The sequence below is a fragment of the Trifolium pratense genome, linkage group LG7, assembly GCF_020283565.1.
Source record: "Trifolium pratense cultivar HEN17-A07 linkage group LG7, ARS_RC_1.1, whole genome shotgun sequence".
Classification (NCBI taxonomy): domain Eukaryota; kingdom Viridiplantae; phylum Streptophyta; class Magnoliopsida; order Fabales; family Fabaceae; genus Trifolium; species Trifolium pratense.
In genome coordinates this window covers 57,216,835-57,232,575 of record NC_060065.1, presented here as the reverse complement: position 1 = coordinate 57,232,575, position 15,741 = coordinate 57,216,835, and the positions used below count along the sequence as shown (strand labels likewise).

At 31.1% G+C, this 15,741-nt stretch overlaps 3 protein-coding genes and 1 long non-coding RNA gene across 4 annotated transcripts; 2 read left to right on the top strand and 2 right to left on the bottom strand.

Annotated features, from left to right (window-relative positions):
• Positions 1-265: 265 nt before the first annotated feature.
• LOC123896692 (NAP1-related protein 2-like) lies at positions 266-2,621 on the top strand. The gene is made up of 5 exons (XM_045947051.1): positions 266-518; positions 811-924; positions 1,064-1,114; positions 2,369-2,440; positions 2,568-2,621. The coding sequence occupies exons 1-5, from the start codon at positions 447-449 to the stop codon at positions 2,619-2,621; spliced, it is 363 nt and encodes a 120-aa protein (XP_045803007.1). The 5' UTR covers positions 266-446.
• Positions 2,622-2,628: 7 nt separating this feature from the next.
• LOC123898974 lies at positions 2,629-3,455 on the top strand. Its single transcript, XR_006805465.1, has 3 exons — positions 2,629-2,760; positions 2,871-2,915; positions 3,226-3,455. It is a non-coding gene; the product is annotated as an uncharacterized LOC123898974 (long non-coding RNA).
• Positions 3,456-4,974: 1,519 nt separating this feature from the next.
• LOC123898941 lies at positions 4,975-7,821 on the bottom strand. The gene is made up of 4 exons (XM_045949986.1): positions 7,264-7,821; positions 6,854-6,941; positions 6,428-6,750; positions 4,975-5,497 (listed from the first exon to the last, which is right to left on the bottom strand). Exons 2-4 carry the CDS (start codon positions 6,929-6,931, stop codon positions 5,347-5,349), a joined length of 552 nt encoding a protein of 183 aa, XP_045805942.1. The 5' UTR covers positions 6,932-6,941; positions 7,264-7,821; the 3' UTR covers positions 4,975-5,346.
• A 4,631-nt stretch (positions 7,822-12,452) lies between these two features.
• Positions 12,453-15,741, bottom strand: LOC123899520 (coatomer subunit beta'-3-like). The gene is made up of 10 exons (XM_045950671.1): positions 15,549-15,741; positions 14,745-14,771; positions 14,593-14,654; positions 14,404-14,458; positions 14,229-14,265; positions 13,814-14,139; positions 13,468-13,599; positions 13,210-13,358; positions 13,046-13,114; positions 12,453-12,947 (listed from the first exon to the last, which is right to left on the bottom strand). Exons 1-10 carry the CDS (start codon positions 15,549-15,551, stop codon positions 12,872-12,874), a joined length of 936 nt encoding a protein of 311 aa, XP_045806627.1. The 5' UTR covers positions 15,552-15,741; the 3' UTR covers positions 12,453-12,871.

The following is a 15,741-nucleotide window of genomic DNA, read 5'->3' as shown; positions in this document are numbered from 1 at the left end:
TTTAATCTGATCGGTTGAACAAGTTGGTTATTTGAATTGCAAAAATAAGAATTTTCTCATAAAAGTGGACAATTTAATTTGATAATTAGAGAAATGCTTTTTGCAATATGTTGGTCTTTAAATTAAGAAGAATATTTTTTTTTTACTAGAATAATTGTCATTTACCAAACTTGAGTGTTTTTTAGAATCTGTCTGAAAAGTTTAATCCTTCCTATGTGGATTTCTAGTCGTGCAATAGTTTCACCGGTGTTTGCATATATGTGTTAATAGCTTGTGATTGATCGTGCGGTAGTTAGCGTATTGTGTGCACCCGCACGTTACAGCGTTACACTGTACCTTATACACCCCAAAAACTCTACAGAAACTACGGAGGTTTGTCTACTGCTGCTTCAACGATCAATCACAATACCCTCTGTCTCTGCTTCCCAACAACAACAACAACAACGATGGCGGCCGCTGAGGATATCCATGGAGAAGCTATTGAAAAGTTGAAGCAAATTCAAGACGAGCTCGAAAAGGTATGCATTTTTTTTGGATAAAACTTATGTGTATGGTACTATTTTTACTGTATATTTGATTCATTTCTAGAATGTAATCAATATTAGTGGCTTTTTATGTTGAAATCATTTTTCGTGTGGGTAATATGTAAGAACATTTGTGATTTTCCTAATTTGTGTGAACCCTAGGATCCAATTTCCTAAAATTTTCCTTTATTTGTAACAGAAAATATAATTGACCTCTTGTTTTTGTGTTGTAAAATGGGGGTTTTATTGCTGCTATTTAATTTAAGTATGGTGGTTATGGTTTTAGATCAATGAGAAAGAACTTCTTGAAATCAAGCAAAAGCACAATGAGATGAGTAAACTTTTGTATGATAAGCGCAATAATGTTATAGAGTCCATTCCTGATTTTTGGAAAACTGCGGTAAGTTTTATGTTTCCTTAACGTTGAAGTTTATGTTTTTATTTTGGATTTTTGTTGTGTATGCATGCAGTAATTATGAAAGTGTTGTTTGGAATACCCTGTTTACTAATTTACTGCATTTTTTTTTACCCTTGTGCAGTTTCTGGGGCATACTGATCTTCGTAACCTTTTAAGCGAAGAAGATCAAGAGGTTCGGCCTTTTTTTATTTAATTTTTTACATTCAATTACATTTTTCTTGTCAAGTATTTTTATCGTGTTTTCATGATCTTTCTGGAACAATATGTAAAACCTGTAAATAAGATGTTCTAGTTCTATTTTTATGCGTTTGAATTTTTTAGCAGTTTTCTAACGATTTTTTCAAGTGCTATTCGATTCAATCTATTTTACCCTATCTGTATCTACTTGAATCCTTGTACATTATGATCAGGGCCGGCCCAACACATTGTGGCCCAGGGCAAAATATAATAATGAGTCTTTTTTAAACTTCATAGTTAGCATCTAGTAAAATTATTATATTTTTATTTATATGTGCCTTTTAATTGGGTGTATGTGGAATGTCAACGACCTATTTTTATACTAGTGGGTGTAAATGAAACTGAACAATTTAGAAGGTTGCAATGTATGAAATGTTTTTTGTTTTTACCAACAGAATGTATGCAAATTAATGTATGTTTAAATGTTCATAGTTTAATATCTCATTTTGAAGGTTGCAATGTATGAACTGTTTGTAAATCTCATTTTCAAATCTTGGCCTTTAAAGATTTTAATTGAATTTGAACTTAAAAGGAACTATAGGGAATCGAACAAGAACCTCAAGCACCTCACACGCACAGACCAATCACATTCTACCACTTGAACATTAGTACACGTCAAGCACCTCACACGCACTTTACTTCTACCACTTGAACATTAATTTTTATCGATTTTAATTCAATTTGAACTTAAAAAGGAAGTATAGGGAACCGAACATGGGACCTCAAGGACCTCATGCGCACGCACAAATCACATTCTACCACTAGAACATTAATACACATCTGATATTTTTTAAACGTTGACAATATGATGATTGCATTATGAGGTATCCTGATTTATTCTATGGGCCTGATTATGATGAATCTTTGATTCATTATGAAGTATCCTGATTTATTCTAATGATTGCAATATGAACTTAGTGCAGCCAACCACTTCTCTTATAATTTGATTTATGACGTTAATCTTGAATTCTATTTTGGTATGTTATATATCAATTTATGTTTTTGCTACTTATTTTGACCTATTATGAATCATAAGATTTGATTCACGATTCAAAAAGTGGCTCTTCGATTCACAATTTCAATCTTGACTCGATAACTATGGCGTTGAATACTCTTGTTCCTTTGTTACAGATATCTGATGACTAATTCAAGTTCGCTAACAACTTGTTATTTTTAAATTTTTTTATAGGTATTTAAGTATTTCAGCTCTCTAGAGGTTGAAAACCATGAAGATGTCAAATCAGGCTATTCAATAACCTTTGTGAGTTTCTTCTTTTATTTCCCTTGTATAATTCGTAGAAGTGTTTTGTAAATCATTTGTTTTACTACTTAAATTGTTCGGTTCGATAAAATGAAAATAATAACTTTTGAAAATATATTTTGTTCAGAACTTCAATCCCAATCGTCATTTTAGTGACGCAAAGATTGTGAAACTCTTCTAAAGTTAAACTCTTCTAAAGTTTGCACTTCAGTTTGTTTTCTGTCTCTTGTTTAATTTTTCACTCTAAGTTGTAGATTGTAGCAATGATCAAGGATTATTTATGGCCAAATCCGCTTACATATTTTAAATATTTCTACAATGTAAGTTAACTTGTGATTTGAAAGTGACAATTATTCTTCTATATACTTCATTTAATTCATTTACTCTCTAGACTCTATTATAATTTGTATCATTGTGTCTCTAATTTTAGTTGACTAAGAAGAAACTGAAGGATCATGAAGATGAGGAGGATGTGGTAATTAATTAATGCTCTATTTATTTTATAGTTAAGATTCATTATTTTCTATGAATGTGGCCAACATACTCACTCCTTAAAATAGGAGTAGCTCTTATGATTGATTTAAATCATATGCTCAATTTTATTAGACTTTATAATTTACAAGTCTCTATAATCTAGTTTAGAGTTTACTTTATCTTCTATGTGATACTATTCAATCACTAATAAAAAATTAGATCAAAATTTCATTTAATTTTTCTACTTAATAGATATTTTATTGTATTGTTGTTATTTTAAAATAACAAGGGAAATTTTTTGTTATTGGTAGGGAAAAGATGATGATGATGACCAAGAGCATGACGAAAAGGGGGAAGAATAGTGTAAAACGCATGATGTTGACATTACTTGGTTTTATTTATTTATTTATTTATTTTAAGGTTATTGGAGTATGTTAGTGATCTGTAGGGTAGGGGCTAATGAAAGACCAAGGCCAGTTGCTGGTTCTCCTCTGGCTGTAACATATTTATTTGTCTTTGAAGTGATTTCTGGTTTTATTTAAATGCCATTTTACCATTGTCTTTGCAAGAACCAAATGTGCTTCATAATCTCTAATGCACATTCTGGTCGATCGGTTTTGATTGGATTGGAAGGAAAGGAATGCACTTATTCCTTCATGTGGCAGACTTAAACGAAACTATTCTTTGTTGTATCTCTGTCCTTTTCAGAAATAGAGGGAATTTGGATTAGTTCTAGGTAACACTGGTCTTAACAAAGCATGCCCAATCTATGGTCAAAATATTATGCAAATGATGATAATACTATTGATCAATGGGTTTAGAAACAATTTTCAGTATCATAATTGTACTTTCAGTTAAGATTGAGTCACAAATTGTACGTTATATAGTTTTGCTAAGTGATCTTGGCAATAAAAGCATCGACACAATGTCTGCATGTTAGGATTTGTATAGAAAATATAATAAAAAATAACGTTTTTCCTCCCACATTTTTACGTATAAATCCTTGAAAATGTGAACAAAATGAAAACATGTCATCTGTTATGTTATGAATAAATAAATATAAGTCTTACTGAATGTCCATCATACTCCTTCTGTTCTCCTATAACTCTCACTATGCACCCACTATGTGAGTGGACCTTAATTACCTTTGATCTTCCACTTCCCTCTTTGTATCCTATAAATAGGACTATGTTATAATGTAAAGTGACATAAGTGAAGAGTTCAATACAAAGTTCTCTGTTCCTCTATCTCTATACTTTAGCTCTACTAATTTATTTCCAACACGTTATCATCATGAAACCTCTACCACATTGCATGTTATTGGATGGATTCAGTAGCATAAACAATTACTATTCATTAATATTTCAAAAATATTTACACATGAAATAAACAAAAAAATTATACAAATATTTCATTAATATTTCAAAAATACCCACAGATTTTAATCATTTTATGTATAAATAGTATATGTTAATAACTACAAATGAACGAACACTTGCAGATGAACAAGTCTTTTACTAGTTTCTTTTAAAAGGAAAATATACATGTGAGAAAAAGTATTTTTTAAGTAAAGTCATAATTCCTATTATTTTAAAATAAAATGTATTTTTATCATCTTAAAAATAAGAGTTTTATTGACTCAAGTCTCATTTTAATGCCCAATAAAATTTGTGAGTTTATCTTTGGAAAAAAAATTAAACAATGCTTAGTCTTGCAATTTAGGCCCCATATTGAAAAAAAATGACAAATGCGGTCCCCTATGTTTAGCACCTTTTACATAAGTGGTCCTTCCCTTTGATTTGAACCAAATCAATGCATATGTGGCACCTCTCACTTAAGTGAATAGGATGTCACATGGGTAGTTTTCAAATTAAAAAAAATTAAAGAAAGCCACATAGGAACCTGATGAATTAAAAAAATCAAAAAAGGAAGAGGCATGTGATGATGATATTCCCAGAAAATGATCCAAAACTACAACCTAAACAACAACAATCTTCATGGAAAAAAAACCCCATAAATAAAGTCATCTTCAACATAACAACATAAAAACCCAAACAAAATCCATACCAACAAATCTTAAACATAACAAATTAACAACATCAATCACTGCAACAACAACACAGAACAACCGTGATCACTGCATGAAATCCAAAACCTAAACCACCTCTGTTACAAACCAGAAAATGAAATACAGAAAAACAGAAACAATAATGAAGATTGAAAGGAAATAAGAACTTTATTTATGATTTTATTGATGAAAGTAATACAGCAACTGAGAATATAATCCTCAGATCTGACACAGAGCATAGCTACTTTCTATTCCTCCTTAGAATGATACTGAATCCAAGGTAAGATACTCTTACCCTCCTCTGCTCCTTATATTGTGCATATGGATTAAATGTAATCTTCTCTCTCCTTGGCACTCTAACCAACTACTCATTGTGGACCCTATTACCCTTTCTTCTAGAATACACCAATAACGGCTGCTGGGGCCCTCTCATGCCCTGGTGGATAACAGGATTAGCTGATTCCCCCTCCTCACTAGGTTCAGTCTTAACAACCTCGCTGAGACTCCCATCACACCTGAACAACACAAGCAATCAAAAGACCCATAATTATGTAAACAAGAATCAAATGAGCATAAATGTTAAATCATATACAAGTCTCTCCAAGAATCAAGGTAAAGGTCATATAGACTGAATTTACAGAACTGGTAAAAAAAATATATGCAATAGAAGAAAAGCAAATAAATATTTTTGTTAGGAATTAGCTAACATCCCCACTACAAGGGGAGGTTAGCCTTATCCCCTTCTTCACGACAAAAAACTCAATTGCTATTCACATAAAATGTATAGTAGTTGAGGGAAAAACCGTAAACTACATGGTATTCCTTCTAAAACAAAAAATTATATATTAACAGCCCAAGCATCAAGCCATGGGAAAATTCCATGGCTGAGTAGGATGCAGCCCATCGCCGACAAGGAAACACAAGCAGAAGCACGCAATTATACTATCAACAACGAGTGGAATGGAGAAGAAGCCAAGAGTTGAAACAGAGAAGGATGGGGTGTTATAACTCGATAGAAGATTCCGGCAACTAGAATATTGTTGCCAAACTGTTCAGTGGCCGGTGTGGAAGGTGGAGCACATGTTGAAGAAAATGTGGGTCGAATTGTTAAATGAATAAATTGTGTGGTTGAGATGGATAATGTTAACATTGTCTCAAGTCTGGACCATCTATAAAGACAAATGGCTAATCGGAACTGCAACTTTCTGAACAGAATAAACCACAATCTAAAACAGGATTGGACTGTTATTTTTTGTCATATTAATCGGTCGAAGAATAATTGTGCGAACTTCCTCGCATTCCATTACTATGGTAAGGGGGTTGAAACCATTACTATGTATCCAATAATCTCATATGCAAAGAAACATATTGGAAAAAAGACAAACAATCTAGAGATAGGATTAAAATAGATTGTAAAATTGTAACAAAAAAAAAAAAAGAATTACCAATTACGGCTCCCTTTCTTCCTGATATACATAACCTCTCTTATATATTTGTCATGAAACACAGTGGCTTGAAAAGAGCTACATTCATTCTCATTCTCAGCATTCCTGGCTTTAAAGGTGATATGGTAAACGATTCCAGCAACTAAATCATAAGTAGCCATCTCAACATTGACAACTTGGTAGTTTGTACCCTTTAGCATATTATAATTCGCTATGGCCAAAGCGGAACATTTCTTTAGCCTATCAGACTCGCTAGGATCGTTGTCATAAGAAACCGGCTTAAATGATACGTTGTATTTTCGCGAAAAATCGGCATCAAAAACCTGTTGAGGGTTACGACAAGGAAGGAAAAAAGGTTTAAGATTGTAACATGAAGATGATAAAAGGAAATTGTAATATGAAATATTTCCAAAGACACCCACCCACCTGATTAGGAGTAACAACGGCAAACTCCTGGCCACGGCGACGAGGAGGATTTGGCTTTTTTGCAGGACAACGTGCCATTTTTTGATGTCTGAGAATAAGAACCAATTGTGACCTAGGTTATATATACTACTAGATACAAAGTTTGTTCTTGAAAGCCAGCCAGCCGTATTTATTTAGTGTGATTGATTGAGGGTTGAATTTCATCTATCTAAAACGAATTCAAAGGTTTTAAAACCCTAATCCCACAAAATAATTTCAGAACAATCAATTTCTCAAAATCCCTAAAAGAAAAAAGAAACCCCAATTCAAAAAGTTACGAACCCTAAGCCCCAATTGACACAGAACAGGCAAGATAATTATTATGAATGGAAATAAATACCCTTGAGCTAATCAAGACGAGAGGAACTTACCAAACGGCAGGGCGGTGAAGAGCGAAATAAAAAGACGATAGAAAACCAACTCCGAAAATTGATCAGGTGAAGATATATATATATATATATATCAGCACTGCTATATGTTACGAACGGCAGTGCATCTCACGTGCTAATTACCCCTTGAGACTTTTTTTTTTTTGCAACTAGTGACATGGGTTTTTCGAAAATAAAATAAATTTCAAACAACTTCATTGCTTCCATCTATGCCGTGAGATCTGAAACTAATTAATTTTTCTTCACCACAAACCTATTATAATTCTTTTGTGAATTCTGACATGTTTATCCCAAAACATTCATCTTTCTCAACAATAAATTGTTAAGAAACACAACAAATTCAGAGGTAAATTATAAGCTTCAATTTAATGGAGAATGAGTTGTGCTGGTTTCGACATGTTAATTCGACATGTTAATAAGGAACAAGATGTTGTAAGGAGAATGGGTTATAGTATTTCTTGTTATAGTTGTTATTGGAGAAGGGATTGAACAGAGTTGTTGTGACGTGTGTGTATATGTATATCGCATCCTCAATTTGTTCAATTTTCCTTTTTTAATTAATACAATGAAAGAAGAAGAAGATGAAAGGTAAAGAGGCCAGGACCCGCCAAAATGGTTTGCCAGGTCATTCTTGTGTTTCGTCTGTGGAAGTTTCGTAAGATTAAGCATTATTGTATATATATATATATAAGGTGCGGCAAAACAGGTCAGATGGTTGGGCTGATGTTTTGATCCACCTCCTCTAGTTGCAAATTATAGCTACACCCCCTACAATTATACTTTCACTCTAAAATTCTACCTAAAATACCTATTTTACCCTCTATAAAAACTAGGCAAAATTACACCATTCGTTCCATAACTTAAGGTCCGTTTGTTATAGATTTTCTAGAAATAGATTCTTATAGTGTTACATACTTTTGTATAAAAAAAAATTACAAACAAACTTTTTATAAGTTTCAAATGAAAATTTGGTTTGAATAGTTATTTTTTTTTGAATAGTTATTCTTAAAATGTTATTTTAGGTATTTCATCATTTTATCAAAACTTTATTGCAAACGAAAACACTGTCCAGACCATTTGTCGACTTGAATGCATGCTCATAACTAGGGACATCAAATGTACAAATATATTTGTTGGATATCCGTCAAACTTGCAGATTTTGGATTAGCAGAGGCACCCAAATTGAATGATTGATTGATGTTAAATCGTGCAAGGGACAATATTATGGATGGATGACCCATTAGGTTTGCCTTCAATCTTAACTTATGATTTGAAATACCGAATAATGGTAACTGTTCACTAAATATCTTAATCATCACTAATTATATTAATAGCCTGTGTATAAGACACTAAGCAATGTGGGACTTAACTCACTCACACTTGCCACAACAATCTCCCCCTCAAGTGTGAGTCCTTCAGCAATTCATGCTCCCCCTTCTTCAGCTACACTACACTTGTACCGCCCGCCGTTGTCATTGTTCAACGGGACCCGCCGTCTGACCACCATTTACTATACAAAAATAAATTGGTAACAAATTTTGTTTAAATATGAATATAACAAAGAAGAAACAAACTTTCCTATCGTAAAAAAAAAGGAACAAAATTTCTTTTTAAAAAAAACTTTAGTATTTCATCATTTTATCAAAACTTTAGGGGTTTTCTAACTTTGACCCTAGTTAGGTCTAAGTTAGCAAGGTGTACCTTTTCAATTGGACCAAAATACCCATTCTTTTTAATTAATTAACCAAAATACCCATTAAGAGACGCGGATCCAGTGTCGCGCGCGTACCGAAGGACCATGGTTACAGACCGTTGATTTCCATCAGACAGCCAAGATCTGATCTCATCAAGACTGTCTGATCAATCTGACAGTCCAGATCATCCTGATCCATTAGATTCCAGCGCGTGCGCCACACTGGATTACACCCTGGAGAGAGAGAAAAATTTGCTTTTTAAAAGTAGGACACGTGTCACACAATGGTTGGCTGGACGTGATTTTTGTTCATTTAATACTTTGAACTCAATTATTTCGTTGTAAATTAATTTTTTATTTTTTAATACCAAAATTCATAATTTTTTTTTTCTACAAATAGAGACTTGGTTCGTTTGATTTGGACACCGAAAAAAAAATGCAATTTTTCACTACCTTAATCTCATTTTTTGTCTACTAAATACGTTACTTGTGTGTTGTAATTTAACACGCACCACTCAACCAACTCACTGAAACCATTATACCAGGAAAATAGTAGATAATATTCTGGAACTTTTGGTATATTTTATGAAATTTTTGGAGACCTGAAACTATTTTTAGTTAATTAAATGAGATAAAACGGTAATTAAAAACTAATGTTTGCTTCTGAAACCATTTTACTGGTAGAATGGTTGCACATAGTTGTATTCTGAAACCATTTTACTGGTAGAATGGTTTCAATGAGTAATTTATTAATTGTGTTTGCTTCTGAAACCATTTATCTGGTACAATGGTTTCAGAGAGTTGTAATCTGAAACCATTTTGCTGGTAGAATGGTTTCAGTAAGTTGATTATTAGTTATTTGCTTCTGAAACCATTTAGCTTGTAGAATGGTTGCACATAGTTGTACTCTGAAACAATTTTACTGGTAGAATGGTTTCAGTGAGTAATTTATTAATTGTGTTTGCTTCTGAAACCATTTAGCTGGTAGAATGGTTTCAGAGATTTGTACTCTGAAACCATTTTCCCGGTAGAATGCTTTCAGTGAGTTGATGTAAGGTAGTGAAAAATGAGATTAAGGTAGTGAAAAATTGGGTTTTTTTTTCTGTGTCCAAATCAAACGAACCAAGTCTCTATTTGTAGAGAAAAAAAATTATGAATTTTGGTATAAAAAAAAAATAAAAAATTAATTTACAACGAAATAATTGAGTTCAAAGTATTAAATGGAAAAAAATCACGCCCAGCCAATCAGACAGCGACACGTGTCCTGCTTTTAAAAAGTAGATTCTTCTCTCTCCAGGGTGTAGTCAAGTGTAGTGCACGCGCTGGAATCTGATGGATTCGGATGATCTGGGCTGTCTGATTGATCAGACAGTCTTGATGAGATCAGATCTTGGCTGTCTGATGGAAAACAACGGCCTTTAACCATGGTCCTGCGGTACGCGCGCGACACTGGATCCGCGTCCATTGATGGTAATTTGGTTAATTAATTAAAAAGAATGGGTATTTTGGTCCAACTGAAAAGGTGCACTTTGCTAATTTAGACCCAACTGGGTCTAAATTAGCAGCCCCCATATATATATATATATATATATATATATAAAATTTATTGGAAAAGATAATAATAATAATAATAATAATAATAATAATAATAATAATAATAATAATAATAATAATAATAATAATAATAATTGACAAAGGGTATAATTGACAAATCGTATCCTTAAAACACAAACTGGGCAGTTAATTAGAAATGCTAAATTTGATGAAACTGGACACTTATAAAAAAACAGGGGGAGTAATATTTTGTGTAATCAATACATTGGCCATTTTTTTGGAATAGATTGACCATCAATACCATCAGCAAAATCTATATTTATACTTATATATTAATACGGAAATCTACTATTTTTTGCGACTCTCACGGAACTTGTGTTTTTACTAATATATTATGTTATCTATTTTTTTCTAATAATTTTACGGGTTATATTCATATTAATACAGGAACCTTTTTTTTGTTATATCTACGGGCATTATATTTTTAATCATATATTAATAAAGTTTTTTTTTTAAATTTTTTTACGTATTATACTAATATATTTATACGGAGACATAATCTTTTGTGTGAATTTTGCGGGACCTATGATTTTCCTCTTATTAATAAGGTTTCCCGATCTTTAATAATTTATGTAGGACCTAAATTTATACTCAGATATTAATGCGAGAACCTATATTTCTTTATGATTTCTACGAGACTTATATTTTTAATCATATATTAATAAAGTTTTCATTCTTTCATAATTTCCGCATTACATATATTTATGATCATATATTAATACAAAGATCTAATCTTTTGTGTAATTTCTGCGGGACCTATGATTTTACTCTTATTACTGAAGTTTTCAATTTTTTACTATTTTTTTTAGACCTATATTTAGAATTATATATTAATACGAGATCCTAATCTTTTGTGTGATTTCTGAGGACCTATGTGTTTTTTTTTTGGTACATGGGGACTTGTGTGTTTTACTCATTCATATTAATAAGTTTGTCCGTTCTTTTATAACATTTGCGGGACCTATATTTAAACTCATATATTAATATGAAAACTTTTTTGTTTGTGTGGTTTCTACAGGACTTATACTTTTAATTATATATTATTTAAGCTGTTTGTAACAAAAATAAAATAAAAATTAAGTTGTCTATTTTTTTTACAATTTTACTGGTTATACTCATATTTAATACGATGACCTAATTATTTTGATGATTGTTGCGAGACCTATATTTTCACTAACATATTAATACGATTGCCTATTTTTTAATAATTCTTACGGGATTATTTATACCCATATTTTAATACATGAACATAAGTTTTTTTGTGATTTTTCAACACCTATGTTTTTACTAATATATTAATAAGGTAGCCTATTTTTTTTCTTCATAATTTCTACATTATCTATATTTATATTCCTATATTAATATCGAGACCTAAGGTTTTTTGGTGATGGTTTTACCATTGTTCTTTTTTTATTTTTTTTATCAAATATTATATCCTTTCTATTTTTTTATCTTTTAATCTACTTTCCAATAAATTTCATCTTACCAAGTGAGGAGCGGCAACGCCGCGACTCCCGTACGAACGCACGGGTGTCCTGCTAGTTTGGAAATAATTCGAAAAATACATTCCGAAATTTTTTTTGAAGGCAATTTTTTTCTTCAGAAAATACATTTTGAAAATTTCAACAACAACATCAGCAAGACACCACCCATAGTAGAAAATTCTAATGGGAGGTTTCTTTTCCCACCCTCCCCATGTGTTTTGAATGAATAAATTTTAAAACAACGTCATATTTCTGTTTTTTAAATGGATAAATTTAACAAAAATGTTGTTTTTACATAATGGGAGTGTTTTTTTAGAAAAAAAAATTAAAATAAATGCACCCTAAAATTCTTTTGTAAAAAGATACACTATACTACATAAAAAAAAAATCACAATAAACGATAAACAGTTCATAAAAAGTAGTATTACAATAATTTATTACTTCGAGGATAACTTCACAATACCATGTTCTTTATTTGCATCTAAACTCACACATAACTAGGTGTTGGTCACTATTCCTAGAGGAATGTTAACAACACAATTTTGAACACACTCTATTAAGCATTTGTTTATTTTCAGGTGAAATTAATTTGAGCCTCATCAAATTATAAGCAATAGCTATAGATTTAATAGGACTCACAAATTTCACCTAAGAACAAACACTACGTACATTTAAAAGAATGTGTTAAATGCATTGCTAACATTCCTCTTTATTTTACAATATGAAAATTCTACAACATAAGATCTATTGCAGTCTTCTTTCCTCTAAAATCATATATAGTGCATTTTAGTTTCTTCATTTAATCATGTTTCACTTGACTAATTGAAGAGTTCACTGTAGCAATGATAAATCCTTTGTCACAACCAAAAGCAAGCCTGCATGAAGTAACAATTTTTTGTCAATTAATTAGTGGTGTAACAAAAAAAGAGCTTATTCATAATATTCAAAAGAATATTTAGTTTTAGAAAATTACTCAGATGATCCTTTTTTGTATCCAATACACCAAACTCTCTCAAGATTAAAGTTTAATGTGTTTTGAAGTCTGCAATAGTTAGTGGAAAATGTTAAAAAAAAAGTGAGATAAAAAATGAATACAAAGAAACTTTCAATGGCTAATGAAAATATATATGAAATTACCTAAAGTTGATTGCATCCCATATTTTAACCGTAGAATCCTCAGAAGTTGTTAATATTATAGGAATCTCAGAATGAGCACATATTGATGTAACATTGTTTTTGTGTCCTTCAAGTGTTTGTACACAATTTTTAGAATCACAATCCCATACCTATTGAAATGTAAATTTAGTATAAGATAGAATTAAATTAAATATTTAAAAGGCCGAAAAATGAACTAAAGAAAGAGTTACTTAATTAATTATATGCAAATTAATTAACCTTGGCAGTGTAATCATCAGAACCACTTAAAAGATATTGTTTATCATTGCTTTCAAAATAGTCAACGCAGTTCACTCCTTTCAAATGTCCTTCAAGGGTAAAATTTGGAGCTGAGGAATCAAGATTCCAAATCTACAAAAGGAGACGGTTGGTACAAAATGTTAGTTAATAAATTCGAGATATGCGGTTCTAAAAAAATTTCTTTTTTTATTTAAAAAAAGGTCTACAACTGCAATCTGGACCACAACATCATGGTTCTGAATATCTGCGACCAAATGTTGAACAACAAGGATCATGATTCTCTATAATCCTAAGAAATATCATGAAGCGACCGCAATTTATATACCTTTAAAGTGCCATCAAGGGATGCACTAGCAAAGATAGATGGATCTTTGGGGTTAACTGCCACTTGCATCACATAATGTGAGTGTCCTTCAAAAGTCTCATCACAAGACCAATTTTTCTTCCAATTCCACAATTTCAAGACTTGATCATCAGAAGCTGAAACCACATATGGCAGAAAAGGATGAACAGCCAAACTCCTAATATAATCCGTATGAGCCTCAAATTCTATTATCTTTTCCATATTTTCATAATTGTAGACGCGTATATATTTGTCATCAGTTGCCGCGATAATCCAATTTTCGCGAACAATGAACTTCGCTGATCTCACTGCAAACCAATTAACAAACATAACTTGAATTAGAAACCAATTATGCAAAAATTTATAGATAACACAATTGTTACATTGTGATATTTACCTGGAGATTCACTAACTTTGAATGACTTCTCTTCGGTCTGTCACAATAACAAAATAAATGTCAAAAATAAATTTCCAAAGTTATACCTATATATAAATTTTACAACAATCTAAAGATATTTATTTGTATGAGAAATCATTATTTTTAAGCTCAAATCTCTTATATAATTTTTTACCTTTGTTTGATAGTTCCAAATAGAAACAGTTCCTGAATACAAACCCAATAGAACCCTGCATGAGAAAAGTATTATATGTAAGTGCTTGTAATAATATATAGTATCTATATGTTAGATTTAGAATTTTTAAATGAAAACTTGTTAATAATTTGGCCTTTCATTTTGTAAGAATATAGATTAAATAATTACCATGGCTCAGTTGGATGTAGCTCAACAGATTTCACTCTTTCACAGTTTTGAACAAATGTGTGCTGAGGAAAAAGAAAAAAAAGTAGCAGCGAAATGTTAAGAACAAAATTTGAATAATGAATGAATAATAGTAATCTAGAAAAGAGTAATACCTCAAATTTAAGAGAGGTAGTGTGTTCCTACAAAATCAACAACATAAGAAATAAGCAATAATCAGATTAGTTTAAAATTGATGCATTTTATAAGCTGAAAATATAAGTGGTAATCAAGGGTACTGCCCAAAAAAAAAAATTGAAGTTTTTTCTAGTACCAAATTTTTAAAAATACAACAAAATAGCATTGTTTGATTTTCCACCTCCCTACATGAGCTAGCCATTTTCATTGTTGAAGTCAACTATCTTACTTAATCTAGAAAGAAAAAGTATGTCAAATAAGACAAGTTATACTACTATTAGTCAATGTTCGTTGAGTAGTCATATTCCTATTCCCGATATTTGAACTCTGATATTTGTATATTACGTTCCTACTAATTAACTAACTAACTATGTTCACGGAGACTATCTACTCACTATTTATTGACTATTTTTGAGAAAGAGAAAAACAAGTAATAGATTGGTGTCAGACACATTAGTGGTGCTCACTTACTAAAAAATGAATCTCACTAGTCGATCACTTGTGTCTATCTCTCTTCTAAATGAACAATAAATAAATCTAGTTAAATGAAACAAATTCAAACTCGTGAATATAATCATATAATAAACATAAAACAACTTATATACTTACATAGTAACAAGCTATTTATGTAAGTTAATTCAAATTCAAACACGTACATAAGTGCTTATATAATAAAATAAAATAAAATAATTCAATAAACTTTTTCACACAATGCATATAAAATCTAAATTAAGATAATATTTTTTTAAAAAAACAGAGTGGAAGGAGTGAATTATACACACCATGTTCGAAATTTGGTGGCCTGAAATTAAATTGTTGATCCAAGAATTGCTAGAAGGTATGTTGTTTTTTTACAAGTAGAAGAGATATTGGAGATGTAGGAATGTGTCGATGAATTTTGTGCTTATATAGTTTAAGGATCCTTCCTAGTTAAGAAATGGAAATAAAAAATCCTTCCTATTATTATGACCCAAG